General features: G+C 43.6%; 3 protein-coding genes across 7 annotated transcripts; 2 read left to right on the plus strand and 1 right to left on the minus strand.

Moving 5' to 3' along the window:
- SCRN2 (secernin 2) lies at positions 1-12,199 on the plus strand. Of its 3 annotated transcripts, none has more exons than XM_061592212.1 (9): positions 1-189; positions 845-1,023; positions 2,444-2,625; positions 4,100-4,299; positions 5,520-5,735; positions 7,742-7,907; positions 9,726-9,906; positions 10,598-10,771; positions 11,419-12,199. In XM_061592212.1, the coding sequence occupies exons 1-8, from the start codon at positions 36-38 to the stop codon at positions 10,754-10,756; spliced, it is 1,437 nt and encodes a 478-aa protein (XP_061448196.1). In that variant the 5' UTR covers positions 1-35; the 3' UTR covers positions 10,757-10,771; positions 11,419-12,199. The 3 variants fall into 3 exon arrangements, with proteins under 3 accessions (XP_061448196.1, XP_061448197.1, XP_061448198.1); XM_061592213.1 differs by having other exon boundaries at positions 97-257; XM_061592214.1 differs by lacking the exon at positions 845-1,023 and having other exon boundaries at positions 97-257.
- Positions 11,756-21,245, minus strand: LRRC46 (leucine rich repeat containing 46). Of its 2 annotated transcripts, none has more exons than XM_061592215.1 (8): positions 21,091-21,245; positions 16,485-16,587; positions 16,265-16,373; positions 15,952-15,998; positions 15,488-15,594; positions 14,277-14,346; positions 13,614-13,780; positions 11,756-12,565 (listed from the first exon to the last, which is right to left on the minus strand). In XM_061592215.1, exons 1-8 carry the CDS (start codon positions 21,134-21,136, stop codon positions 12,201-12,203), a joined length of 1,014 nt encoding a protein of 337 aa, XP_061448199.1. In that variant the 5' UTR covers positions 21,137-21,245; the 3' UTR covers positions 11,756-12,200. The 2 variants fall into 2 exon arrangements, with proteins under 2 accessions (XP_061448199.1, XP_061448200.1); XM_061592216.1 differs by having other exon boundaries at positions 20,068-21,244.
- On the plus strand, positions 21,136-26,302 carry MRPL10 (mitochondrial ribosomal protein L10). Of its 2 annotated transcripts, none has more exons than XM_061592217.1 (5): positions 21,136-21,277; positions 22,482-22,648; positions 23,797-23,961; positions 24,698-24,842; positions 25,640-26,302. In XM_061592217.1, exons 1-5 carry the CDS (start codon positions 21,202-21,204, stop codon positions 25,885-25,887), a joined length of 801 nt encoding a protein of 266 aa, XP_061448201.1. In that variant the 5' UTR covers positions 21,136-21,201; the 3' UTR covers positions 25,888-26,302. The 2 variants fall into 2 exon arrangements, with proteins under 2 accessions (XP_061448201.1, XP_061448202.1); XM_061592218.1 differs by lacking the exon at positions 21,136-21,277 and adding an exon at positions 21,307-21,474.
- The last annotated feature ends 1,478 nt before the right edge of the window (positions 26,303-27,780 follow it).

Raw genomic sequence — 27,780 nt, forward strand, 5'->3', positions numbered from 1 at the left:
ATACAATCCAGCTGTAGCGCTGTTCTCCAGTCCGGATGTCAGCTTTGCAAAGTTTGCCCCCGGGTTGCTACGCTAGTTCCTTTCTAACTGCAAAAGACCCGGAAGAAGTGAGGGGAAAGATAATCGGAGACTGCTTCCTGCTGCATCCGAAGCCTGTAATACCCGAGGAGGAATTAGGAGTGGGAGAGAGTAAGGACGAAATCTAGTGTAAAGGGTCGTGTGCATGAGAGGACGCCCGTAACTGGGCAAAGCAGAAGGTGGGACGATTACGTGTCTAATTGCAAAGGATAAGTATCGGAGATTAGTATCGTAAAGCTCGACTGGAGGGGGGTGACAATGGGGGTTGGTGGAAAGGAGTGCAATAGGCGATAATTGCCTCCAGGGCCTGGACGGCAGAGGAACATGGGGTGGGGTCTGATCTGATCATTGCAAAGCAATGGACGTTCCGGCTAGGTTAGGCATGGACGAGTTGGTGCGTGCATCTCTTGGGAGAATAAGAAGGTGCAATGCTCTTTACCCCCCACCGCAGACACCGGAGGGAGGAGTTGGGTTTTAAGTATTACAAAGAGTGCATGAAGGATTTGGGCATTGCAAAAGGGTTCGTGGAGGGAGGTTATTGGGAAGATCATTGGCATGATTTCTTATAGCGCCATCAGTGGGCATGGGATGTTAAAAGTGTGAAGTGGCAAATCCTGGCCCTGAGGAGCTTGGAATAAAATGGAACTGAGTAGCGGAGGCCAGGGGGACCCTTCCCTCGTGTGAGAAAGCGAAGAGAATTTTATCCAAAGCTTGGAGGGTGTGAAAGCTGCAGTCTTCAGCTTTTGGCCTGTGGTTTTGCCTGTAGGTAGAATGGCAGCCCCTGGCTTCTGTGGACCCTCCTCCTGCGACTGCTTTGTCTCTCTTTCCCCGGCCTCTGCCGCCAGAGAGATCATCTTTGGCAAGAATTCAGACCGGCCAAGGGATGAAGTCCAGGAGGTAGTCTATTTCCCAGCTGGATGCCATGCCAAGGGGACAAAGGTCCAGGTGAGCTGGAACCACTGGGGGAGTGTTTGCCAGGGAGGCCACTGTTATGGAAAGCAACAGGGAGTAGGAAATCCAAAAATATTTGTTGCCATAACCCTCCCATGACCAGGACCCTCAAATTACTGGCATCTACATTCTCTGCACAGTACCTTCCAAACAGTGCCCTGGTCTGTGTGTAACACTAAGCCAAAACATAACTTACCACAAATGTGTGAGTGTGCAGGTTCCTGGAGAGGAGATTGTGGTCACTTGCTCCTGCTGCTGTTTTGCTGGGAGCTAAACCATGGTTTGGCTTAACATGCCATCCGAACCTGAGCTGTTCCTGCTACTGTTTTGCTGGGAGCTAAACCATGGTTTGGCTTAACATGCCATCTGAACCTGAGCTCACAGTTTGTCTTGCTCCAGATAAACCATGAGCTGTAGCCAAGGTTTGTTCTTGCCTTGTTCTCATGGTTTGTTTGGAGGAGACAGGGTTGGACAACATACTAAGCCAAACCATGGCTCAGCTCATAGCGCAATAGCAGGACCATCAGAGGAGCCCTCATGCTTAGAGTTAGGTGTGAACTGAGCCACTATCAGGAAAGAGGAGATGGAATCTGTCCTTAGTGCAGTGTCAGACCTAATGATCTGGAGTCTTGTGTTCCGATCTGCATACCACATTTTAAGAAGAACATTGAGAAATTGGAGGGGGTCCAGATGAAGGACTAAGATGGCAGGCTATCTGGTAACCATGCCCTGTGATGTTGAAAGAGCTGGGTATGTTTTCCCTTATGAGAGAAAAGTAAGGGGAGATATGATAGCGGTCTTCAATTATCAGAAGGGCTGTCATGCAGGAGATGGATCAGACTTGCATCTTCTGTTGCTGCAGAGAGCAGGAATAGAACTAGTGGGTAGAAAACTGCAGGGAAGTCTATTTTGGTTAAATGTTAATGTAAACTTCCTGATGAAAAGAGCTGTTGGACAGTAGAACAGACTACTCCAACAGATGATGGACTCTCCTTTGCTATTCAAGCTGAGAATGAATGGCCGTCTGTCAGGGGTGCTGCAGTTGCATCCTGCTTTGCAGATCCTTTGTTGAGCTTGGGGTTAGACTAGATGGCCTCAAAGATCCCTTCCAGTGCTAGAAATTCTGTCTCCTCCTGGCAGTAGATGAAGGAATAGGTCCAGCAGTATACTTAATGGCTCTGATCTAATTCTATACCTTTAACTGGAGGCACATGGAAATTAGTAACGACAGCAAGCTTTGAAATTCAAGTGTGGTTATAGGTGCCAGATTCACCCCCTTTTTTAAAAAAATCCATCTCAGACTCTATGTGTTTTTCTCAATGCAAACAGGGAAATGTATCAGTGTGTGTGTATGTAAACAAGAATGAAAGCGTCTTTAGCATAAGTGTGTTACAAAGGCTGACTTTCTTCCCAGTGCACTTATATTGAAGTGGACCAGGTAGAGAAGACACATGCAGTCATTTTCAGTCGACCAGCCTGGCTGTGGGGAGCTGAGATGGGGGCTAATGAATATGGTGTCTGCATTGGCAATGAAGGGGTATGGACCAAGGAGCCAGTTGGGGAGGAGGAAGCCTTGCTTGGCATGGATCTGGTCAGGTAATAGACAACGACATGCATAGCATGAGTTGATGAAGCCACACACAGCTCATGCTGGATTGTGTGCCATTCTGTGATTGCACTGCTAGTCTGCATGGAGGCTGAGCTATTGGGCCTGCTTCTGGCTCCCCACCGTGTCAGCGACAAAACAGATTATGTCTGGTCTTTGTTGTTTGTTCTTAACATCTGTAAAATGGGAATGACAGTGGCCTACCTCTCAAAAACTGGTGTGAGAATCGGTGAGCTAAGAATAGTTATAGCACTAGTTACTCATAATAGTATCTCGGAGAATCAGAGTTATTATTTTATTTATAGAAGTATTTTTATACTGCAATATCATAAAATATCAGGATAGTGTACAACATTAAGACATAAAACATTATTAAAGCAATACAGATGATCATTAAAGTGACTGGGACTTCAAAAGAGCCCTAAGGGACTTCAGAGGTCACCTAGTTCAGCCCTCTGTCCATGTGGGAAATCTGCTACAACAGGTGTGGGGACTTTGGGCCTCTGTATGTTGCTGAACTACAACTCCCATCAGCCCCAGCAAGCAAGGCTAGTGGCCAGGGATGATGGGAGCTGTAGTTCAGCAACATATGGTGGGCCAAAGGTTCCCCACATCTATGCTACAGCATCACTGATAAGTGGCCATCTGGGCTCTATTTAGAAACCTCCAACAGAGGAGAGTCTACTACTTTCCAAAGCAGTCTGTTCTGCTGTCAAATAGCTGGTACCATCAGGAAGTTCCTTCTACTCTTTCATCAGAATCCTTTTTTTTTTTTTTTGGTAATTTAAGCTATTAGTTCATGTCCTATTCTCTTGAATAGCAGGAAACAAATTTGCCCCATCATCTATAGAGCAGACCTTTAAATAGTAAATATTATCATATGCTATTATTATGCTTCCCCCAGTCTTAATTTTTCCCCAGGCTAAATAAGAATAATAGACATTGATAGTTGAAACGGGTGTCTTTTAAACCTGGATCTTTCACAGTATCAATAGGTCTTGAAAGCTGTTTATTTTTGAAGACATTTTAGTCTAGTAGAGTTATTGCAGAATACAGGGAGTTTTCTGTATGCCCAACTGGATGAACAAAAAAGTGTTAAATAGCAGCTGTCTTTTTAACAATGAACAGTCACTATGTGCAAATTATCTTACACTTAGAATAAACTTATCTTTTCTTCCTGATTCCCCCAAAATCCTCTTTTAAAATCTATATTGAGAAAATATATTACTTGTTTAAAATTACTATAAGTTAAATGCATTAATTAAGACAGGGGTGCTTAACCTATGACTCTCCAAATGTTGTTGGGCTACAGTTCCCCTCATCTGTGACAACTGGACATGCTGGCTGGTGCTGATGGCAGTTGGAGTCCAGCAACATCTGAAGGGCCACAGGTTAGCCATCCCTGAATTAAGTAGTTGACAGCCAGGTTTGCGGTGTAAATAATGGCTACATAATGTGTTTCAGGCTGGGTTTGGAGAGAAGCAGCAGTGCCCAGGAAGCTGTCCAGGTTATAACGGCACTTCTGGAACGCTATGGCCAGGGCGGCAGCTGTAAGGAGGAGTCAACCCCTTTCATTTACCATAACACCTTCCTCCTTGCGGATCGCACTGAAGCTTGGGTCGTAGAAACAGCTGGGCGGTTCTGGGCAGCTCAGAGGATTCAAGGTATTTTGTAAAGAGAAATGATAGGAAACTTGGATCTTACTGGTGCACAAAAGTAACTGGTGTTTTTCTTTTGCGCACAGTCAGGGCTTTGTTTGCTTGGTCTAGATTCTACACTGAGAATAGCTCAGTTCTGAAGCTGGATAAAGTCAAGCACGTATGTTTGCATGCGTATTTTTTGTTATTCTCATAATTATGTTCTTATGTTATTACAGAATAAATTATGAAAACAAGAAAAAAAAGGCATGCAAACATGCTTGAGCGGCTGACTCAGACTTGTGGCCCATCTAGTCCAGCATCCTGTTCTCACAGTGGCCAGCCAGGTGCCTATGGGAAGCCTGCAAGCAGGACCTGAGTGCAAAAGCACTCTCCATCCGGTTTCCAGCAACTGGTATTCAAAAGCTGCTGCCTTCAAGCATGGGATCAGAGCATAGCCATCGCGGCTAGTAGCTCATCCCGGCTGAACCGAAACCAGTGTAAATTATGCCAGCATAAGCCCTGAGACATTGGTGTTCATTCAGCTCAGTCACATGACCTGGCAACACAGCTGAATTTCCACTGGTGTAAGTCAAACTCTCTTTTTTATTATTCTTTGATTTTTATTTGATATATGGGTGGTTATAGTCTTGCGTTCCCTCTGTCAGGCTTGGGCCAGCTCAGCTGGCAGTAGCCTTGCTCCTGAACAGGGTTTGGATCTGGCATATATTATGCCGGCTTAATTTAAACTGACATAAATTACATCAGCTTCCATGATTCAGGATTGCACTCTACATTCCTGAGTACGCTTGCTGGAAAAAAAATTTCAGCAGATGTCTAAAACAAAATAGCGAGGGCACCTGTCTAATGTCACTAGGCAGTGAGTTCCAGAGCAAAGGTGCTGCTCAAAGATCGGCTTCTTGTGAATGTGGAATGAACATAATGGGGCACATTCTGCGGATTGAAGCAGCTGAATAGGTATGTATGGGGCAAGGTGAAACCTCAAGTAAACTGGTCACAAGCCATTGGCTGTAGATGCCAGTAGTAACACCTTGAACTTGGCTCGGGAACAAAAGGATGAACAAGGATGAAAATCCAGGAGTTTTAAGAAGCTGCTTTCAAAACTAGATCCAAAGTCTCAGGCTGTCACAGTGTATTATGGGACTGCATTCCAGATCAGCTAAGCCATTCTCTTCTTTCCACTTGTTGAGCAGGATCTCTTGTCTTTCCCCAACCCCTTTCCACAGAAGGTGCTCGGAATATTTCCAACCAGTTGAGCATTGGCACCAACATTACTGCTGAACATACAGGCCTAAGGGATCATGCCCAAAAGCAAGGATGGTGGAGTGGCAAAGGGGAGTTCAACTTCACAGAGGTGTTCTCGCTCACCCACCAGCCTGTCCGCATGGAGGCAGCCAAAGCTCGCTATTGTGTTGGCCAGCAGCTGCTGCGCCAACATTCAGGTGTGTTTCCAAAATTTTGGAAGGATGGGCTTTGGATGCTAAATTATTGGCTTTATTTTGTGTGGGGAGGTGGGGCTGTAGGATCTGGATGAACAGCAAAGGTGTCCCTTAGAGCTGCTAAGCTGGTCCAGATATTCAAAATGTTGTCCATGTCATTCACCTTAGCTGGTCATGTGATCCCCCTGCTGGCGACAGCTGAAAACTGCAGTACCCTCTTGGTTGCCTCCCAAGCATGACTCAAGATGGACAGTGCTGTAATCTGCCCCTGGCCTAGGTCCACTGAACATACAAAGCTGCCTAACCCAGAATCAGACCATTGGCCCATATAGTCCCGTACTCTGTTCACAACCAGCAGCAGGATTCAAGGATCAGGCAAAGAAAAGCTTTCCCTAATCCTGCTAGCTGAGATCTTTTAACTGGAGATAGGAACATAAGACTTTGCCTTATATCAAGTCAGGGCCTTGGTTCAAGTAGCTCAGTATTGTGTGCACTGATTGGCAGCAGTTTTCCCGGGTTTCAGACGGGGATACCCAGCCATAGATGTCAGGAATTGAACCTGGGGCTTTTTGCGTGCAAATCATGTGTGCTGCCACTGAGCCACAGCTCTTCCCTTGATGCTAGGAACGTTTCCCATGCTAAGGATAGGTGCAAAGAATCATGTGTGCTGCCACTGAACTACAGCTTAATCTCCATTGCTAAAGTCAGAGAGAGCGTTGCTACAGGACACTAGCAACCACCTGTAGAGGCAGGACACTGGTTCTGTTCATAAATTGTTCTTGGTTTGCTGTAATGTGGGAAGGATGCTAGCATGGGAGGCGCTTGTGTGGTCCAGGCTACCCACGTCATGAAAGCATACATACCGATACAAAATAGGAGCTGGCCACACCTAACACACCCCACAGGTTATGTTTGGGCTTGGCCACAGTTCTGCAAACATTTATGCTCCATTTACCCCGCATCCTTCATTATGCATATGGAGGATATTGGGATTGTGTGATGGTATTCTTTATGTCACTGTTTGACAAGTATTGAATGTGAGAAACCTGCTTAGACTGTTGCAATGTGTTGTTTCTGGGGATGCTTTTAAAAATGGCCCAGAAATTGCAATAGGGACAGAAAATTATTAGCTGGGACTATTTATGTTATGCCTGTGCTTTGTCAGCTGTGTTGGCTCCCAGCCTTTTTCCAGGCTCAATTTCAAGTGCTGGTTTTAACCCTTAAAGTCATGCACAGCTTGGGGTCCAGGTTACCTGAAAGGCTGCCTCCTCCCATACATGTCTGTCTGACCGCAAGATCCTCTTCAGGGGCTCTGCTCCAATTGCCCCTGCCAAACAAAGTATGGGCACCTTTCTGTTCACCAGACGTTCTAAATAATTTTTTTTGTACTATTAATGCTATAATCTAGTAAAATGAAATTTTAGATGTGGTTGGATTATCTATATGGTAATAATGGGTCTCTCCATAACACTGAGACCAAATTGCTAGATTCATTATCTTAAGATTTCTGACTCTTCTGATGCTGCCCATTCTTGAAGACCAAAAACTGTTTGGTGCGGTGGTTAGTGCATTATGTTTGGGAGTAGGTGAGTCCTTATGAGCACATACAGAGTGCTTTTCTTACCACTTAGAAATCCCAGCCATTCCCTCCTCATCTAGGCTTAGGTGGGACAGAAATCAGAGTTAGAGGTGGTTTCTGACAAGTATTAAGGCTGACAAAGGACATTTTGGTGCCTGATGCAGAAAATCCAAATTGTAACCCTCTTCCAATAAGGCTTGTGCAGGAGACCTTCCCAGGGGATTATGCCTAGTTGGGCACATCTCTCTGTCTCCCACTTTGACTCTATTAATGGTTTTCCAAATCTGCCACTTTGCCTTGACTTCATAATATGCCACCATCTTGCATTTGTGAGTTCTGACACCTAGGAATTTTTTTTTTACATGACTGATGGGATTGCCAGTTGTTTGGGTGTTTGTGCAGTTTCCCATCATCTTCTTTATTGTTATAGGGCAGATCACTGCAGAGACCATTATGACCATCTTAAGTGATAAGGCCAGTGGGATCTGTGTTGATTCTGAAGGTTTCTGCACCACAGGAAGCATGGTGTCTATTCTTCCGCAGGATCCTCACTTGCCTTGCATCCACTTCTTCACAGCCACGCCAGACCCATCCAGGTGAGCCAAAAACTCTTGCTTGATTAAAATTGGTGAATGTACCTAAGAAGTTAAGAAAGAGCACTGCAGCATCAGATCAAAGGCCCAACTAGTCCAGCATCCTGTTTCCCACAGTGGCCAACCAGAATACCTATGGGAGGTCCCTAGACAGGGCATGAGTGCAACAGCTCTCTCTCCTCTAGCCACTAGTGTACAAGAGACATGCTACATCCTATACTGGCACTCTATATAGGGATGCTTGTTCATGCTCTGGTAACCTCTTGATTGGACTACTGCAATGCGCTCTACGTAGGGCTGCCTTTGAAGACGGTTCGGAAACTACAGCTGGTGCAAAATGCGGTGGCCAGACTAATAACGAGGACCAGGCGGTCTGAACACATAACACCTGTTCTGGCCCGCTTGCACTGGCTACCTATATGCTTCCGGGCCAGATTCAAAGTGTTGGTTTTAACCTATAAAGCCTTATACGGCGCGGGACCACAATACCTTTTGGAACGCCTCTCCTGATATGAACCTGCTCGTACACTACGCTCAACATCGAAGGCCCTCCTCCGAGTTCCGACTCATAGAGAAGCTCGGAGGATGGTAACAAGAACTAGGGCCTTCTCAGTGGTGGCCCCCGAACTGTGGAATAGTCTTCCCGAAGAAGTGTGCTTGGCGCCGACATTGCTATCCTTTCGGCGCCAAGTTAAAACCTTCCTATTTTATCAGGCATTTTAGCTTTTCTTAAATATGTTTTAACTGGTTTTAGATTATGGATTTGCATTTTTTTTTGTATTGTTCTATGTGATTCTATTGTATTCATTATATTTGTTGTACACCGCCCAGAGAGCTATGCTAGTGGGGCGGTATAAAAATTCAATAAATAAATAAATAAATAAATAAATATGCTTTTGTTGGGAATGTCAGCTGGGCTAGACCGTAGTGGCCTACTTCTTATGGAAACTGGGACACTGTGAATGTATTACATCAGTAGTTTGCTAATGATTGCCTTCAAATTCAGTGTGTTTGTCTGAAAACTATATAACCCTAAACAGGCTGCCTTAATGTTCCATCTTAAAAAAACGAGAATGCCCTCTTGGACTTGTAGATGGCAGTCCCGGGCTAAAATCACATGGTTAAGCTATCTTGGATGGTCTTGGGCAACTTCCTTGTTTGATTACTGTGACATATTCTTAGTGGGGCTGCTGTTGAAGACAATGCAGAAGTTTCAGCTCATTCATAATGTAGTTGCATACTTTGTCTGCCTGTTCTGCACCAGTTACCCAGAAGTCAATTTGCTTCTGGGATCAACTGAAAGGACTGGCTTTAACCTTTTAAAGTCCTTCTGGACCCATGTACCTGAAGGGCTGCCTCTTTCTATATGAGGCCACACATGACTTGAGATCTGCACAATTGGTATTACTTGTTGCTTTGTCCTTGGGGCAAGTAAGGATAGTTACAGCTAGCACTTTTGCCTTTATAGTAGTGGTCTCTAGACAGTTGATCCTTTAATCCAATGAAACATGAAAATTGCTATCTGCTGGGATTACAAGAGAGCTACATAAGACTTTTCCTACACACTTTGACTGATTCTGCTTTAGTTTCTCTGGCCTATTTGTTACATTGTGTTTATAGTGGTTTTGTGTTTTGTTTGCCACTTTGAGCTTCAGAAAAGCAGCATTTTTATTTTTGAGTTTGGATGTATATATCATGTTAAGTTTGTTTGTTCCCCCTACCGTCTCTTTGTCATGCTTTAGGGATTTTGAAATGGCAAAAAATCAGAGTTCCGGAATGTGAATGATGCATCTGACAGACTTATCTTCTCTTCCTTCACAGGTCTATCTTCAAACCCTTTATCTTTGTTCCCAACGTCACTTCATTTCCTCAGGTGCAGTCGCCAAGCTTTAGAGACAAAGACCCCATCAGAGAAACCCCCCGCTTTCAGAGCCGGGTTGACAGACGGCATGACCTCTACAGGCAGCATCAGTTAGTCCTGGAAGTCATGGATCATAATGAGGTGACCCACGACACTTCTGTGCAACTCTTATATCTGTTAAGTCTGCTTGGCAAGAGGAGGGCCGTAGCTCAGTGGTAAAGCACTTTCTTTGCACATTCAGTCACCGGCTGGGAAACACCCTTGACTTGAAGCCCTGGAGAGCTGCTGCCAGTCTGCATGGATTGGGGATGGGGAACCTGTGGCACTGCAGATGTTATTGGACTACAACTCCCATTATCCCCGCAGCAATCTCTGGCTGCCCCCCACCTCATTCTGAATCCCAGACTCTACCCAGCTTCCCGTCATCCAGTATCTCCAAACTAACTTGGTTCTACTTTCCATGTCCTCTTTTATTCTTTCTCTGGGTGCGCTCTCTACACCACCACCCCATACTCCCTACTCCTTTCAGTCTCTGTACCATCACTTTTGCTCCACCTTTCACTGTGCCTGTTGCTCTGTAAATGCCAGTGCCTCAGGATGTGGTCCCACCCAGTAGTAGCCCACTGCATTATTCCAGCATGTCATGTCAGATTTTGGGGTCAGCTAATGCCTTCCAGTGCTCTGTACCCCCAACCCTACTATGACATAGGCTATGGGTGTTGGGGTCAGCATTGGCCATGGCAGGGGTGGGCAACAATGAGGTGTGGCAGCACCCTACAATCCTCATAAGTACTACCCCATTCTTTTTCCTCTTCTCTCCCCACCACTCCAGCATGAGCGCCAGAGACTCCAGGAGACTATGCAGAAACTTCAGCGGCAGGCCCTGGAGGCTATGAAAAACTTGTTGGCGGGCTCCTTCACTCTGAAACTCCAGGAGTTGGCAGACCTCTTCTATAATTCTGTGGACACAGAACTCAAATTATATAAATGATGAATGCCATGGCAGGTAATTTGAGGTTTACTCCTGCTACTAGGAGTTCCATGTGTGAATTTTGCCCTACTTGGATCATGATAACATTGTACTTTTTTAAAAAAAAAAACACCCTTAAAATCCTGTATGCTTACACAGACTTTTGAATTCGTTGTTACTGAAAGTTACTGCCATAGTGTTGTTGAAAAGCTCATGAAGGCTGGGTCTAATGGTGGTTATCAAGTGTGATCGCTAAAAGGAAGCCTCTTTGTCCAAGGACTACAGACAAATGAGAGGGGGTGAGTTAGTGCTGTAGTGTACTTCTAGGGGGTCTGACTGGTTACTGCCAAAGGTAGTGAACTGGGCTAGATGGACCAGTAGAATTCTAAAGGGTGAGCTGTTGCGGATCCTTTCGATAGATGGGTCTCAATTAATTTTAGATTGCCACTATATTCTAGTTTAGTGAATTTGGAGGGACAAAAAAAGTAATCTGGGAGAAGATTTGTATTTTCTAAAAACTGAGAACAGTTTTCCAGATTTTACCATCTGCCTGAGAAATGAGAAATCTCACATTTTTTTCTTAAAACACCCCCCACCCATTCCAGCATATACTATCAATATAGTATTCTGGAAAGAACATAGCAGAATAGCCATCAAAGGTATATTCCTGCTTCCCTTTGCAGTTCTGAGAACATCAAAGGATCAAGGAGAACCTCTTGCTGTCTTCAAGTCCTGCAGCTGTAGTCCTGACTTCCAAGCTCCATATCATCAACCTTCCTGCTGTTCTCTGTTGCTGAGATGATTTAAAATGGAGCTGCCTGAAGAACAAAGATCCCATCCCAAGCCTTTCAGAGTTGATGATGCAAATCTATGATAACCCCCACACCTTCGTAGACTGGCCCCTACATACAGCACGCATGTGCAGCTTGCCAGATTGAGGAAACTGGAGGTGATGCAGTCTCTCTTTAAAGGGCATATGTGAAGATTCAGACCCGTGTAACTATTTTACCTTCTAACCAAGTTTTAGAGAGCTCTAACCATCTCCCACAACAGAATTCTGCGCAGCCTTGTTAACTGTTTTCTTTCCAGGTTCCTTTTGAAATGGCTGTTGCAGTCAAACCAGTTTTCATCTAGTCAATATCTGTAGGGCAAAATTCCAACAGGCACAGGAAGCCTCCCTGCATTTCATTAGAGGGTCAAACCGCATTGGCCTGAGTAAACTTGCAATTGGACTTGCCATCCGTGCCCTTTTCTCAGAGGAAATACTGCCTACAAGTTTCAGCAGAGGCCATCTGGATGCCTGTTTCTGACTGGCAAGCTTCCTTGCCCTGCCCACACATGCACACTCTTCCTTGTATGATTAAAAAAATAGATGGAGAACAACCCATCTGCCTGTTAGATTCAAAGAAGTGTTATATTTGTTTGACGGAATAAAACATTTAAATAAAAATAATGCAATAATCAGTTATTTACTCTTGCTTGCAGTTTTTGCTGTACCAGAAACCTCTCCTTTAGAAATTTTTGACTGGGTCTGACTTGAGCCCCCAGCCTTCCCCTTTGGAGCTCTTATCCCTGTATGAAGTGTTGGATTTGCAAGTGGGTTAGGAGCAGGATGGTGCTCACTTTGGAACCTGCTGTCCTCCAGGGATGGGGTTGTTGGTCCTGATATATTCAAGGGCTGGGGCCTCCCTTGGCTTGTGCTGAACACCAGCTGTCTCAGATCTTGCCGCAGCTTCAGCTCCTCCAAACGGTCTTCATGCTCTTTCACTTCCTCCTTTCTTCTCTGGGCTGAGCGGCCGCTAAATTCATTGTGGAGGTCCATGAAGAAGTCTGCCAAAAGAAGAGGCAACAGCATGTATTTGGTCAAAACAAAATAAATTAGTTTCAATAAGATGGAATTGGCATCACCTAGAAGATGCTTGCTCAGCAGGCACAGGGAGCTCTGCCTCAGCGGTTGCTGCCACTGGTATACATGCACAGAGTGTTCCTTTATAATTTATATGAATATGACTAGTGGAACCCCATGAATTTTGGACTAGGCCATGCATCATTGGAAATATGACTCCTTTGGCTCAGACTTAGCTCAGCTGGAAGCTGGAGAGTTGCCAAAGATCTCCTGTATCTATAGTCCCAGGCATATGAGGTAGCCACCTTGCAGACGCTAAACAGGGCTGGCTCTGGTCTGTCTAGGGAAGGGAGACTCCCTGGAATCCCAGTTATGCCACCTTGAGTTCCATAATGGGGAGAGGTGGAAAATAAATGTAATTATTTAATTAAATAAATAAATATTTAATTAATTGAATAATTATTAATAATCTTGATTTTCTGTTAAACGCACACAATACAGAGATTAAGATCTACCAGCTCTTATTTTTTAATTTATGTAAATTAGGCATAAAACTGGTATACAAATAGGGCTGGTGGTGAAGATAAATGGTGTAAAGATTGCCGCCCTGGGCTCCTGCTGGGAGGAAGGGTGGGATATAAATCAAATAATAATGATTGAGAAAGGCCTTTTAAGAAGGGCTGTACAAATGATGGTCATGATATCTTCCTTAATGTGCATAATGTTCATTACATGTATATCATCTTTCCTCCAAGGCGCTAAGGGTAGTGTGCATGGTTCTTCCATCCCTACCCCTTAAGTTCTTGCAACAACTCTGTGAGGTAGAAGAGACAGTGACTGGGCCAGTCATCTAGTGAGTTTCATGTCTAAGTGGGGACTGGAACCTGAGTCTCCCTGGTCCTAGTCCAACACTAAATACTGCATTAAACTGTCTCTCAATAATATATTCTGACTCCAGCACCTGAAGGTCTTTGCCCCCCCCCATCTTCCTAATACCCAAAACCTGGCCTGGCAACTAAGCATTCAGGATACCTTTTTCCGTGCTCAGAGGAGTAGAGAGCTCAGGCCAGCCATCGTAGTCACTGTCTTCTGAACCTTCCTCCTCCTCCTCTTCCCTGTTTTGGACAGGGGCTTTCCAGCTTGGGACACCCTGAGTATCCAGTTCTTTCAGATGGGGCAGCGCCGCCAGCACACGCTCCCTTGGGGTGGCCAGAAGAAAGCAAGAGTTCTCAAGCTGGGGTCAAACAATAGGCTTCATCTTCAAAACACATGGCAGTCCCCATAGTGAGGTACAAGCTGTTGCTAAAGGAGATGCAACTTCCCGCAGATGCTTCCTAGGTGCATCCATTTCTTTTGTGCTTGAACACAGAGAGAAGAGCCTCTACACTCAACCCACAGAGATTTAATTTCTGAGAGAAATGCTAGAAGCCACACAGCCTGGCTTAAAAAGCCCTGCTATGTCTTCCCATGTGTCCATCAATTCTGAGCATTATCTTTATTGATTCCACTCATTCTCTGGTGCTCTGCATGGAGACCTCCATTGCTGTAGTGTGTCCAATGTGAGGACAACAGATAGGGAGGTCCCAAAGATGGGGCTGATGAGTGCACTCTTGATTCCTAAACAGGTACACTACGTGGCCATAGAGCTATTGGATGGGGTATTTTGGAGGAGTGTGAATTGCTTCCTGGCTTTACCTGTAGCCATTCTGCTTAGTGCATTTATTTCCTGTCAGGTCAAGGACCACGAGGCTCTGGGGCAGCTCATCTGTACAGAAAGTGAAGTAGAATCAGGGAAGCTGAAGAGGAGGGAAATAAATACAGGTTGCTATATAGTACTGAGGATGCAGGGCTGGCTCATTAAAGTCTGGCACCTGAGGGCAAACATCACACCTCCCCAATTAACATGGGGCAGCTGTGTCTCTGATGTCAGATTCTGAGACCAAAATAAGGGTGGCAGACAGATCTGATCAATATAAGGCACATAACCCACTGGGAAGTTCCCTTGTGCAAATGCAGTTTAAATTAATCGCTCTGCTATGCACAATATGACAGCTCCTGTTCATTGTAATGATGCTTGTGTAGGGACTCATCCTGGTACGTTACTTAATTTACAGCTTCTGCCAAATACTAAATACAGAAAAACACTAAAAAACAAACAGCACATATGAATTTTGCACAGTATAACGTGATAAATCAGAACTAGAAACTAATTAGAACCCCTGGAGTTGTGTCCGATGAGTCATATCTGCCTGTCTTTCCCCCACCCCTCTGCTACCCTCAATAGCAAAGTCATTGGCAGACCTAGAGCCTGAACCCAGGATGCTAAGATTCACATCTGGCATTCGGCATATGAAGCTGTTAATGCCTTTATTCAGAGCTGTGTTTAATCTGTGATATCACCACTGTACCAGACAAGTGCAGAAATAAGTATTGGGCATAGAATTACAAGTAGTTTCTAGTACTTAGGAGCTACACTAGGGGAAACAATAGAAACCAGAGGTGAGGTTGAATCAGACTTCTGGTGGCCAGGGTAGCAGGACAAGGGTGGTGCTGAGCAAATTGCCCTTGGCAGAATGAATCACACAAAATAAGTAAATACACATTAGGCTTAGTTTGCCTAATGCTGCAGTTCTACTGTATGTACATGTACAGGGAGTAAGCTCATTTGAGCTCAGTGAGTAGACGTGTTGCGCTGTAAGAGAATTTGAGTTAATATTACTGTTGGATTTTATTTTTGTTGTCAAACTGGCTTGACAAACAGCTGGCAGATTTGGTGTAATTAATATCCATCAGAGTGAATGGCTGAATGAGTTGTTTTCTACAACAGGGCCCTAGCTAGCGCTTTGAGAACTTCCAAATGATAGCCCACAGAGAGAATATGGGTGGTAGTGGTGGAATAGTTATACCTGTGTCCAGTGTTTCAATGCAGTTGTGTGAGAGATCCAGAAACTGCAGCTTCAGGAGAGCCTGGAGGTTCACTCTTCTAATGCAGTTCCCAGCTAATGACAGAAATCTGTAATTGTATGAGAAGAGGAGAAAACTATGATATCCAGGAGACCAAAGTTGGTACTGCCTTCCAGAGAAGGTGAATTCCTACACAGATACACTTCATGGCCATAGAGCTATTTCTGTTTTCCCCCAGTCCACCTCTTCTCTCTCCCTCTAGCTCATATTTTGTTGGCCTCCTTTGTCTTCTCTCACTCTGGTCTCTGGCTGTGAACACATTAATGGAAATGCTTTGTTGTAGGAGACTAGACAGATCTGGAAGGGGAACAGCTTGATCTGCTAGAATCCTCTGACAGACCTGCTTTTTGTTAAGCTGCTTTTTTAAAATTTGTTTCATGTTGTAAAAACAAGAAATATAACTTACTTCAAGTTGGGAAAGCAGCTTAGGTTTTCAATTTTCTCTATTTGGTTCTAAAAATGAAATTAACGTTGGTCAGCTTCAGAACCTCTGACTGATAAATAAGTTTAAAACATGCATGTGTGTGCATTAGTTAACTTATTTTTGGCTGCTTCTGTTTCTGTGCTGTTGAGTGCTCTTACGCACAATCTATGCGTTTCACTATATCCTTGGAAGTGGTTGCTATCTTTCTCCTGGGATGCTCCTACTACCCCTTCTTTCCAAGAGAGTGTTATTGTACCATGACATGAACCATGAACAGTGTAATGAAATATTTTACCTGTTGTAGGTATATGCTGTGGATCTGTTCTAAACCTTCCAGATTTGTGATACAGTTAATTCTCTCTCTGTCTAGTCGGAGGATCTGAAGAGAAGTCAAGGCTTGGGATCTGAAGGAAGAGATGCTTCTCAGAAATCAGCACTGTACCTCTTCTCCTTTCCTGCATTTTATCACCTGAGTAAAACCTCAACCCCAATTTAAACTTCCATAGGATACTCACATGCTCTCCAGGGCTTCATTCTCCACTGGAATGCTCAGGTTCCTCTGGGCAATGAGGGATTTTGTCAAGCTCACCCCTCCTTTGGAGGACCTCTGTGAGTTCTCTGGAAGCAAAAACACTGGAAGTCTTATTTGTCTGGATCTCAAAACGAGGTGATATTTAGCTAACAATTCACCTGAAGTACCAGATTAGACCAAGGATAGTAATAAAAAATAAGCATGTCCAGGTGGGGATTTGAACCTGAGCCCCCCCCAGACTTAGTTTGACACTCTAGCAACCACTACACCTCACTGCTGTTGTTAAATCTAGATAACCATTTAGGATGAGTTCCCTCAATTAGTTGAATTATGATTTTAAACATACCTGTTATTACTTTCTGTTCTTTCATTGTTAGTCTGATGTGATAATAAAAAATTGCTGAAAAGCACAGTTCTCATGTGTCTGAAAGCCAGGCTGATCTGTAGAGTTCTCTCTGCCCTCAGTCTAAGACTTGAGCATGAACTGTTATTGTACATGGGTCAAGAATAGAGAAACGAAGGCTACAATCGTATACACACTTAACTGGGAGTAAGCCCCAGTGAACTCAGTGGGGCTTACTTACGGGGGTGGTGGTGGAATATCCTGGGAAAAGACATTGTTGTCTGTCTAAGGTCCTGAACAGGAGGCCACTACTGCAACATTTTGTTGCAGGTTCCACTTCTATAGTATAAATCGTGAAGGGAGGGAGCTTGGTCTATGGATACTTCACCAATGGTAGATAGTTACAGGTGAATGGAAGCATTTGCTTTCCAGGAAAAATGTGAGTGTTCCCACATTAAGGCCCCTTTACACTATTCAATCAATGCTGTTCTACGTTCAATATGGTCCTTCTGCTAATCTTTATTTGTGCTAAGAAACACAAGGCTGCAGTAATGTGGCAGTCTCTGTAGAGGATGCCAGTTCAAAATATTCCCCTGTCTCCGAACTTAAGAGTAAATTTCCTTGTTCTAGAATGGAAGTTCACCAAACTGCACTAAAATGGCACTGAGGAGGAGACAGAGATTTCTACATATCCTCTTGGATTGTGATAGCACAGTTGAGCTGGTAATGTGCCACATATCCTTTCCAACTATGTTCATTTTAAAGAGAGTAGTAAGAAGTCAGTGTCTGGATATATCAGGGACTGGGAACAAGTGTCAAAGTTTAAGAGTCTAAAGGGGCTCAATACCATGGATCAATGCCAAAGAGGCTCAATGCCATGGAAAACTACCAGAATAAATCTCTGCTGTGTGCTCAGCCCCCCATGTTTCACTATGAGAGCTTGTTGTGGGAGTATCAGGGAGACCAAGTTGGACTGAACATCAACCTGCTTCTGGACATAATTGTTCATACTTTGATATTTATCAGCTCTCAAAGTGACAGTGCTTGTTGTGGATAAATAACATTGGAGTAATATCTGCGGCCCACCCCACCCTCACCATTCCAGAACTGAACGACAGGGAACCTATGTCTCAAAATGACCCACATCATTGTATTTTTAGTAATGTTTCAGAACTGATGATAATATCTGTTCTCCCTTCCTCCCACCATTTTTGGTCAGCACAGAGTACACATTTCCCATATAACCACCTCTTTAATTGGCATCTTTACAGTCAGGCCTTATGAAACACCAGAGCATCCAGACAGATAACCAATCCATCCTTTCATTCATTTTATTTTTCCCTTGATCTGTTTCAGTTGCCTTCAGATAACAACACAGGTCTCCAACTATTGAGGACAAAAAGAAGAATGAAGCGAAGTAGAGAAGCAGGTGAGGCAAGGTTTGCGTGTTGCAGGCTACACAGGCACCACAAAATGCAAGGGACCATAAAGGATAGACTCTCCGTCACCATCCTTAAGGCACATTTGGTTCCTTCCCCACAATGCACCCCAGATATCAGTAAGCAGATTTCCATTCCACAGTAGTAACAGCGGTCGGTCTGAGCCTTGTAAAGAAGGCAAGCTTTATGTCTGCAGAAGCTTTAGGCTAATGGAGCATTCCTTTCTTCCTGCTAAAATACAATTCGGTTACAGCTTCCAAAGTAAATTGTATGTCACAGGTGAAAGGTGACTGACCTGGTAGGCACAGTATCCTAACCCACATTTGTCTCATTAGTCAGCTATGTATGATAAATTCTATCTGCCAGGACTTCAGAAAACTGTAGTAGTACAAACTAAAGCATGCATTCCATAGCCACACAGTTGTGACCCATGGTAGCCGTTTCCATCACAAAATGTTTTAATAAAGTAATAATTATATTCACTTCCTCTTGGGATCTTTTGTGCACCAAGCAAAGATTTGAATGTAGGTCTCCCTAGTCAAAGCGCAAACACTGCTCACTAAACCAGAAGTGGGCCTTAAGTGAGCCTTCATATGTACTCTTACTTAAGAACACAAGAAATGTCTTACTAATCAGACCAATATCCCCATAGTCCAGCAGTCTTTGCAAGAATCCCAGGTGATCAACAGGCACTAGGTCAGCAATGGTGAACCTGTGGCCCTCCAGATTTTCTTGGGCTCCCATCATCACAGGCAAAACTGGCTGGGGCCGGTGGGAGTTGGACTCCAACAACATGTGGCGGGCCACAGGTTACCCATCTGTCTGCAAGGGGGTCAAATGGAAACTGGCCAATGATCTACCAGTAGATCAAGGACTAGTACTGGGGTTACCAATATGGTGCACTGAAGCGCCCGTGTGCCCCCTCCAGGACCTTGCAAAAGTAAACATCTGCTCAAAAGTTCACAATGCATGAGAAATTAGTTGCTCCTGCTCAGTTCCCCCTTGCGCTAGCTCAACCTTCCCTATCCTGAATACATCCTCTTAAACATGCTCACGATTCATTGGATGCTAGGACTAGGAACCCATCATCTCTGCCTTCTATTATGAACAGAGGAAAGGTGCATTGAGCTTCTCTCTTTGACTGACGTGATGGCAACAGTGGGTAATGCAAAGCACTTTTTTCCTGTTAATTTTTTATTTGGGGGGGTCAGGAACGTGTCTGCATCATTCTGTGGTCTTGTCTCTTTTTCTGCTTTTAGATGTGGCAACCATGTTGTGCTATCCCATGTTCCCATGGCAGCCATGTTGTGACTGCCTTCCATGGCACTTTCTCAAAACACCAAATGGGCCCACTGGCTCAAAACGGTTGGCAAGCCCTAGAATAGATTTCTGCCTATCCTTACATTATGTTACATTAAAAGGCCTCTAGTTAGAAAGTTCCACTTTTTAAAAGTTCTATGATTTCTTACACTTACCCTTCATCTATAACCTGTTTAATTTTTATACTGGAAAGCAAATAAGATCTAACAAAGTCTTAACTATTATCAGCACTTAGTAATGGAGAGTACCTGAGGTATCCATAATGTTGATAAGGAAGATTTTCACCAGTCGGATTTCTCCCTGTAATGCAGGTGTGAGAAGCCCAGAAGCCGCCCTTGATGCTCTTCCCTCAAAAAGCCAATCTTATGCAAACAGTTGTGGGTGCCTATGCATCTCTACATGAAACACACACACAAAGCCAGCCCCACTTAGAAGATGAGGCCCCTTCAGACAAGATTACTCACCTTCTGGCATAATTGATGAAAAGGTTCACCAGCCTGGAGACACACCTCCCAGTCATGCAACTGTCCAACAAGGCCTGAGAGATGTATGCGAGTGTGGGGCAGTCTGGAAATTTGTAGAGCTGGGGAATCTTGTGATAGCTACAGTTTGGGAATCTCCAACGCAACAGTTTGAAATTAGTGGTAAAGTCCCCCTAGCAACAAGCGCCCTGGGGTGGGGGTTGAGGGGAGAAGAAACAGCATTAGCAATAGCTTGGGCGTTGCTTAGCAACTGATGGGAAGTCGTGGGATCACCTTAGTAACAGACAGGGGTTTTTGTGGAATTCCCCTTAGGAACGCTTGTGCAGTCTCCCCTCCAAGGTTTGGTCCAGTGGGTGTTCTCTTGCCTAGCAATAGCTTGAGGCAGGAGGGGTTTTTTGTGTGGTGTGGGGATGAGGCCGCCCTAGAAACAACTTGGGGAAGGAGTCTGCAAAAGGATTGTCCTCAGAAATCTCTATAAGCGTTGAGAGAGTCTTTCTGAAATGCACGCTGGCAACAGATTGCGGCGGGATCTTTCCTAGCAAGGGGAAATGGATTTCTCGTTTGGAATGTCTGGCGCCTAGCGGGGTATCCCTTGTAACATCTCAGTGACTTGAGAGGGGAGTTTCTTCTTACCCCGTTGAGGAGAGGGGTGTCACAGTCTGAAGTGGGCATTAAGTAACACCTGAGGTGAGGCCTTGAGGAAGATTCTCTGCGCTAGCAGTAGCAAAATCCCGGAGGATCTCTCAATGTGATTTGGGGAGGAGGCTCTAGCAACAGCTAGGGGAGAGTAGGGCTGGCGAGGGGAACCTGAGCTGAGCTCGGTGCAATGGGGATTGATGGAGACCGTGAAGCTTCGGGGTTCACCTTAGCCACAACAAGAGAGAGATCGGGAACAAAAGTCGCTCTCGCAATGACTGTGGAGGTGCTGTCAGAGCCTCCGCCTTTCGCTTAAAAATGGCTTTCTGTGAAATAGTTACATTGTGTGAGACAGGAGAAAGAGCGTACCCGTTGCTAGGAAACAGAAGGTTTCTTTTGTAGCGCGCTTCTTCATTGAAAGGAAGGCTCCGTCTCCTTTAAATCCCCCCCAGAAGGAGGACCTTTGTTTCCCATCCCATAATGCTCAGCTTCTGTTGTCCACACCCCCTCAAGATGGCTGCCGCTACTCCTTGGTGCAAAAGATTTTGCAAAACTGGTAAGGGCAGGGAACTTTTGTTCTTGCTATTAATGTATGTTAATAGATGTCCTCTGCATGCGTTGTATCTTCTTCTCTTCCTATGTTTCTCCCCATTGGGATCCAGCGTTCAGGAGTCCTAAATCTCGTCCTGCTGAAATCCAGAATCTAATCATTCCTTCCCTTCCCACTCCCCAAGATCAAGCGGCTTTTCTAAGGTTGGTATTTTTTAATTGGCAGACTGTGTAGCGTCTCCACTCATTCATTTCAAGACGAATAAGATGCTTAACGCAGCTGTCTCCGTTTTTTAAACCGGTGTAATCATGAAGACTCTTCAGGAATGCCAGACTCAAATTTCGCAGCAATTTAGGTTCTCTTCTCCCCCACCACCCCCAGCCGTTGCACAAATGTATGCTCAAATTCCCTGTGGCAAGGGACATTTCCTTATATGACCTGTCATTCTTGTGAAATGTATTGTTACCCATTGGGATGTTTATTTAATATAACAAATCTGGACAAAATCTGCCCATAGACAAGGCATCCAAAGTACAAACAGTGTATAAAAGTACTTCCTTCCTCTGATGCCATAAGCCTTCCTAAATGTTGTTTGCTATTTTGTTCCTTGCTATTAACTACACATTCATAATTTATATTTACTTTCCCAGTACCATTGGGATCCAGGCTGTACTGTTGTCTCTCCTTCCAGTTCACTAGCATTTAGCATCCTCCTCCATTTGAAGATGTGTTAAGAATTCTTATGTGGATATGCACCCATGTGTGGACACACACCTGCCAAAAAAATTAATGCTCTTTCGTACCTTCTTCAGCACATTGGATGTTGAGCAACCAGAGCTGCATACAATACTTAAAACTATAGATATGTAGAACAGCATCACAATATTGCTATTTTCTTAGGCCTGGACATTTTTCGCCTTCTGCTGCAGCCTATAATTTGGCTGGTTTGTATGAGTCATCTGAAGCGATCTCCTCTGTAAGGTTAATGTTGCTGCCTTTTAGAGAACTGTAGGCTGGATTGTGTGAATTAATTTGTGGGGTGGCATCTTCTATGGCATGGGGTGACGATTTTATGCTGCTCCTTAGCTCATTTTTTATAGTTGAAAAAGATGGCTTTGCACAGTATGGGAGCCTATGTAATGTTCTACATTTTGGGATTGTGCCTTGGGGGTTTAACCAGTCTGATTGTTCTGTTTTTCCACTGCCCCAGGCTGGCTGCCCACCCTTCAGCTTATTCGCCATGGCTCCAAATCTGTCACTCGCCACTGGAAGCCTATGAACATTATGCGGCAGAAGTTGTTGGCGGTGACAGAATACATACCACCAAAGCCTTTGATCCCAGAGAAGTGCATCAAACCCCGTGAAAGAGTTGTTGAGGTAACAGCACACCTCATCCTTCTAGGCTGGTTGTAACTATATAAACTCTACATTACAGAGGCCCATTTGTGGGCAGAATCCTTGAGTAGACTAGCCACACTCCTTTGTCTGTGGCGTTGTCAATTGCAGTGGGGCTTATATGAATTCTGTACCAGATAACCATTTTAGCATGATGAGGATACCACACTAAATGCAAAAGACAGTGATATCTGATGCTTTGCTCTTTTTCTGAACTTTTAGGGTCTAGCTGTAGTGTACTGCTTTTGACCTAAAAAGCTCTAAAGAACTTGCTTCAGGATCTGCATCTTTTATTTTTATTTCTTTGTTCAGAAATTTATATGCCGCCCTTCATCCAAAGGCTACAAGGTGATTTACAGCATAACATACATATATGATATTATATCCCTTAAAATGCAAAAAGCTTTTCCACCATGATCTTAAAAAAAGTTTTGTTCTAGAAAATGGAGTCATTGGGAAAAAGGAGTCATTTACAACTAATCTTAATAGCTGGGATCCAAAGAGATTAGGGTAATGCAAGGAGTTTCAGTTACCTTGTACAATTCACTCTCTTAAAATATGTGGCATGGGGAGACTGCTCTTCAGTCTAAAGTCGGTTTTAGTTTCTGTACACTGCATAGATATATATTTATATGAGTTTGCAATATAGTAATTAATATATAATAATAATAACTCTACCAGTTTTGTACATGTTGCCTGAGTTGTTTTTAGTTCTTGTGCTTTGCTAGGTCTACTGAACATTGAAGTGTCTTATTCCCTGGTCAGGGTAGGTAAATTGAAATAAACATGTATTTTAAAAAATTATTTAAATCATTAAAAACTGTTGATCAAGCTTTTAAATTTTCTAATTCATGTGTTTTCTGAGCAAGCATGCATACTAGTTGCAGTTAAACGCATCTGTTTGCAACTAAACAGAACCTTTATGTTACCAGAAGCATAATTCAAAACCTCTGCTCATCTATCCTATGTGCCTTGTAAACTATAGAGTTTGCATCTCTATAGCTTTAGACAGTCTTGCAGTCAAATCAAATCTTTATTTACAGTCAACTGACCACAAATACTAGACAGCCTTGTAGTTTTTCACTCTTCTCGGATCTAATGGTGGCAAACAAAATTCTCCCCTCTCCCAGGAAAATGGCTACGTGAAGTTGTTGCGGCGACATGCGAAACAAGCATTCCTTGAGAGTAAAATGATTGCTGTGTGCCAATACAACTCTGTTCCTGGAAATGATATGGTACTCATGAAGCATCGTCTGCGGAAGTATAACATCCATGTCAAATTCTTCCCCAACGAGGTATAGTTCTATGCAAACAGTTCGTCTAGGAATTCAGAGTGCAATCTGCCTGAGATTCCATTTTTCTAGGCAGCTTCCCGTATCCTGTGAAAGCAAGACTCATGCAGAGCCAAACTTTCACATGTGGATCTGCTATGCTGGATGTGCATAATGCAGCATGGGGTGTGGGTATTCATTGATATCTTCATGATCTTTGTATCTAGACAGCAGGAAAGCACATGCTGCTTTTGGCATTTAATTAGAAACAACCAGTGCCACTAAATTTTGCTTAAGGTGAAATTTTGAGACCCATTTGAAGGTGGCTGCTCGGAAGCAACATCCAAGGAATTTTGAATGAGGCAAAAAAAGAGCTTGGATTTAACTGATAAAATTTCCCAGGGGGTCTTCTCACCCTCTCCAATGTATTCCAGTGATTTATCAAATGGTAATTCAAGACTGAGCCGTCGGTTGGGTTAGTCAAATCATATACCAGTGCAACTACCTCCCCAAACCCTTCTTGTTTTTACATCTTCTCCCCCTCACTAGATTGAGCCTTTCCTTCAACTGGATGCTCCTTTATAGTGAGAGGTGCCAGACCTCAACCCAGAGATTCTTCCTGGTCCTTTAAAAGTTCCAATATAGTAAAATAGGATGTAGCTGCTGCATACTTACTGTGTTCCTTGACTACTGTATATCAAAACTGAAGGCTTGCCATCTTAGTATGTATCTTCTCAATGTTTTGCTTCCACCTTTCCAGATCTTGAAACCCTTTCTTTTGGAATCCAAATATAAAAATCTCCTCCCTCTCTTTGTGGGGCGCAACATTCTACTGATGAGTCCAGAAGCAAGGGCACAGGAAATGCTGCGAATCCTGAGGAGTATGCCACAGATTAATCTCCTAGGTAAGTCTTGAAAGCTCTAATGAAGAACCTTGATCTGTGCCCTCAGAGCACTAGACACTTTACAAAATGCAGTGGTGGTGCAGTTCCTTCCCATAAGGATTTAAATCTGTGTTCAGTTAATAAGATGGAGTTGGGGAAAGAAGTCAAGGCTTGACAATGAGGAGTAGGAATGGCAGAGGGCAGTCGTGTAGCACTAAAAGAAGGCGCTTGATAACAGAGAGGAGACAGATAAACATAGTTAAGGTACTGGGAGAAACCCAGAGAATGGTCTGAAGACACATGATGCAGATTCCTTGCAGGGGCTAAGATAGTCTGGCCCTGTAAATTGCTTGGATGTGAGACCATTTGGGAAACATGGAAAGTTCCCTGGAAAGAAGAGTTGGGTATAGTGTGAATATATAAAAGGTCCATTAATGGTGTGGATACATGAAGCTTGGTTTCAGGGAAAGCCAATCCTTGCATATATTGCACAAACATGACGGTGTATGTAAATTTACCTCCTAGCATTAGTTTGATCTACCTAGAGATTATGGGTTGTATCCATTGCTAGTTCTGCTCAGAATAAACCCATTGAAGTTAATGGACGTGACTAACTTGGTTCCATTAATTTATTTGGGTATATTCTGAGTAGGACTTCGGGCCTATATCTCCGTTTTAAAAACAATTCAGTCAACACTGTGTGTCTACAGTTCTGTGTATAAGTTCTGGACCCAGTATTATAAAGTTCAGACTCTGTTATCTTCCAAATTAGTTTAAGTAAGAGTGTTACTCATGTTCCTGTTTTCTCATCCTCCCAGGAGCTTGCGTTGACAATGTCATCTTAAGCAAACAAGGTTTCACAAACTATGCCAAGCTGCCGTCCATGGTGGCTGCCCAAGGGGGTGTAGTGGGTGCACTCTCTCTCATGACATCCCAGACTAGCACACTTCTGCAACGTGGCCCTGTTCACTTGACTTCCTTGCTGGAACAGTATGTTAAACAGCAGAGTTGTGAAGCAGTTGAAGCAAAGAACACAGGGATGCCGGACAAGTTGGAAGCACTTTGAGAAATGTTCTTCAATGCCTCTTCATTGCTTCAGACATGAATTGCCATCTGTTTGTTGCTTGTTAATAGCTTGGGTGGGTGTAGCTTAGTTGGGTGGGCTAAGTAAGTTCTTTATATCAAGAGACTTAGGAAATGAGGAACAGATTACAAATGAGAGATGCTAGAGTACAGATTTCCACCTGGATATCAAGGCAATACTTGATTCACATCTTCATTGATGTAGCAAGCATGGAAGCAACCCAGGAAATTGAGCAGCCCAATGGAAGTTTATTATTGATCAAAACAGACTTTGCAGGCTGGTAAATAGAGAAGCAAAGTATTAAATGTGGTATAGTGCTCATCTCTGTGGTATAGCCTCCTAAAGAATTATGTCACATGCTTACCATTGTAATATTAAATATTTTTTAAAGATCCTACTATTTGTATTACTGTGTTAGATATCTAATATTAATAGGAAAAAGGTGGGCAGCACCTTGGATATGGTTTCCTAGACCAAATAAGAAATTCTGCAATCTCAATACATAAAACATTTTATTAATATAAATGCTGGCTTATGTGGAGTAATTTTCTTTTTTTTTTTTGGGAAGAGCAAAAACTCTCAGTGATAATTAAACTTTATTTATTTAACATAATCAGAATAGATTCCAGGGCAGTGTACAAAAATTAAAACAGTAACAGCCAGATCAAAATATAAAACTATTAGATACCAGATACAAGATACAGCAATATTTTAAAATGCCAGGAAAAATTTTTTTAACCTGGCACCTAAAAGCCAACAACATTGGTACCACGTAAGCCTACCTGGAGAGCTTTCCACAATTGGATCCTATCTTTAGATCAGTGACCTGCACCCTGTGGACTTTATTTGGTCCCCCAATACGTTTTTTGTGATTCTGCAAGACCCGTCCAAAATTCGTCATTAAAAAAAATAAATACTACTTTAAATAATTTACCAGCAACTCCCATAGGTCCCCTGCTGGAATATTGTGTTGTGGCCCTCTAAGGCTCTCCCAAATGTGTCCATTTTAAAAATAAATTCAAAATTTAAAATGATTCTACTTATTTTTTTTTTTACTGGTGGTGATGCCAGAAGGGTTGGTTGTACTCTTCCCAATTTGGCCATGCCCGCTTTTGCATTTTGAGCATGCCTACTTTGACATGTGGCCTCTAGAGGACTAATCATGGGTGTGACTCTCAGTCCAAAAAGGTTATCCGACCCCTACTCTTAACAATATGAATCATATCTCGGATGGAAGAAGTGGGTGGGTGGGCTTGACAGACGACCTTATGGACAGAGGTCTTCCATCAGCTACTTGGGTCCCAAGCTGTTTAGGGATTTAAAAGCAAGCACCGGCACTTTGGATTGGGCTCTTAACCCCCTTACCACTGAAAACTGCTGAACTCTTTCACGCATTTTGACATTTAACAAAGCATTGCCCACACACTTTTCAAGGCTATTGTCAAAGGGAGGAATTTGCTTTTTAAAAGTTGCTGTTCTGAGTAAAAACAGAACTGGAGGCAGTTTAATGGAATATAGACCTTTATCATCACTTTACACCTCTGGACTTCATGCATCTTTGCTATGTTTCCACTTGAGCCTTTGTGTCCTAGCAGGAATGTATGGCTAAACATGGCCAACCCTCTTTTTCCCTTGCATTCCTCCAACTGACCACTGAATGACCTGACGAAACATGTAGCTGTTTCCAGCTTCTCTGTGGTTCAATTCTGTGAAACCAGCCAGTAGTTCCTGAAAAGACAAAAATCCTTTCCCCATTTGTGGCCTCCTAAGAGACCGCTGAAAAGGTAATAGACATGACAGAGCAAATCATTGCTCTGGGAATTGCAGTGTTGGGAGGGATATGAGACTTTGCAGCCTTTTCAGAGTACAGTTGCC

The sequence above is a fragment of the Rhineura floridana genome, chromosome 11, assembly GCF_030035675.1.
Source record: "Rhineura floridana isolate rRhiFlo1 chromosome 11, rRhiFlo1.hap2, whole genome shotgun sequence".
Lineage (NCBI taxonomy): Eukaryota > Metazoa > Chordata > Lepidosauria > Squamata > Rhineuridae > Rhineura > Rhineura floridana.

What these genes read in the sequence shown, in the direction of transcription:
- SCRN2 (XM_061592212.1), top strand. Translation starts at nt 36, where the DNA reads ATGTCAGCTTTGCAAAGTTTGCCCCCGGGTTGCTACGCTAGTTCCTTT. An exon ending in CTTGGCATGGATCTGGTCAG is followed by an intron (nt 2,626 to 4,099) that starts GTAATAGACAAC and finishes AATGTGTTTCAG; the next exon opens with GCTGGGTTTGGAGAGAAGCA. An exon ending in GCCACGCCAGACCCATCCAG is followed by an intron (nt 7,908 to 9,725) that starts GTGAGCCAAAAA and finishes CTTCCTTCACAG; the next exon opens with GTCTATCTTCAAACCCTTTA.
- LRRC46 (XM_061592215.1), bottom strand. Translation starts at nt 21,136, where the DNA reads ATGAAGAAGCGCGCTACAAAAGAAACCTTCTGTTTCCTAGCAACGG. An exon ending in AGCTGCTTTCCCAACTTGAA is followed by an intron (nt 15,595 to 15,951) that starts GTAAGTTATATT and finishes ATACAATTACAG; the next exon opens with ATTTCTGTCATTAGCTGGGA. An exon ending in ACTAAGCAGAATGGCTACAG is followed by an intron (nt 13,781 to 14,276) that starts GTAAAGCCAGGA and finishes GGCCACCCCAAG; the next exon opens with GGAGCGTGTGCTGGCGGCGC.
- MRPL10 (XM_061592217.1), top strand. Translation starts at nt 21,202, where the DNA reads ATGCTCAGCTTCTGTTGTCCACACCCCCTCAAGATGGCTGCCGCTACT. An exon ending in CAAAAGATTTTGCAAAACTG is followed by an intron (nt 21,278 to 22,481) that starts GTAAGGGCAGGG and finishes CCACTGCCCCAG; the next exon opens with GCTGGCTGCCCACCCTTCAG. An exon ending in TCAAATTCTTCCCCAACGAG is followed by an intron (nt 23,962 to 24,697) that starts GTATAGTTCTAT and finishes CCACCTTTCCAG; the next exon opens with ATCTTGAAACCCTTTCTTTT.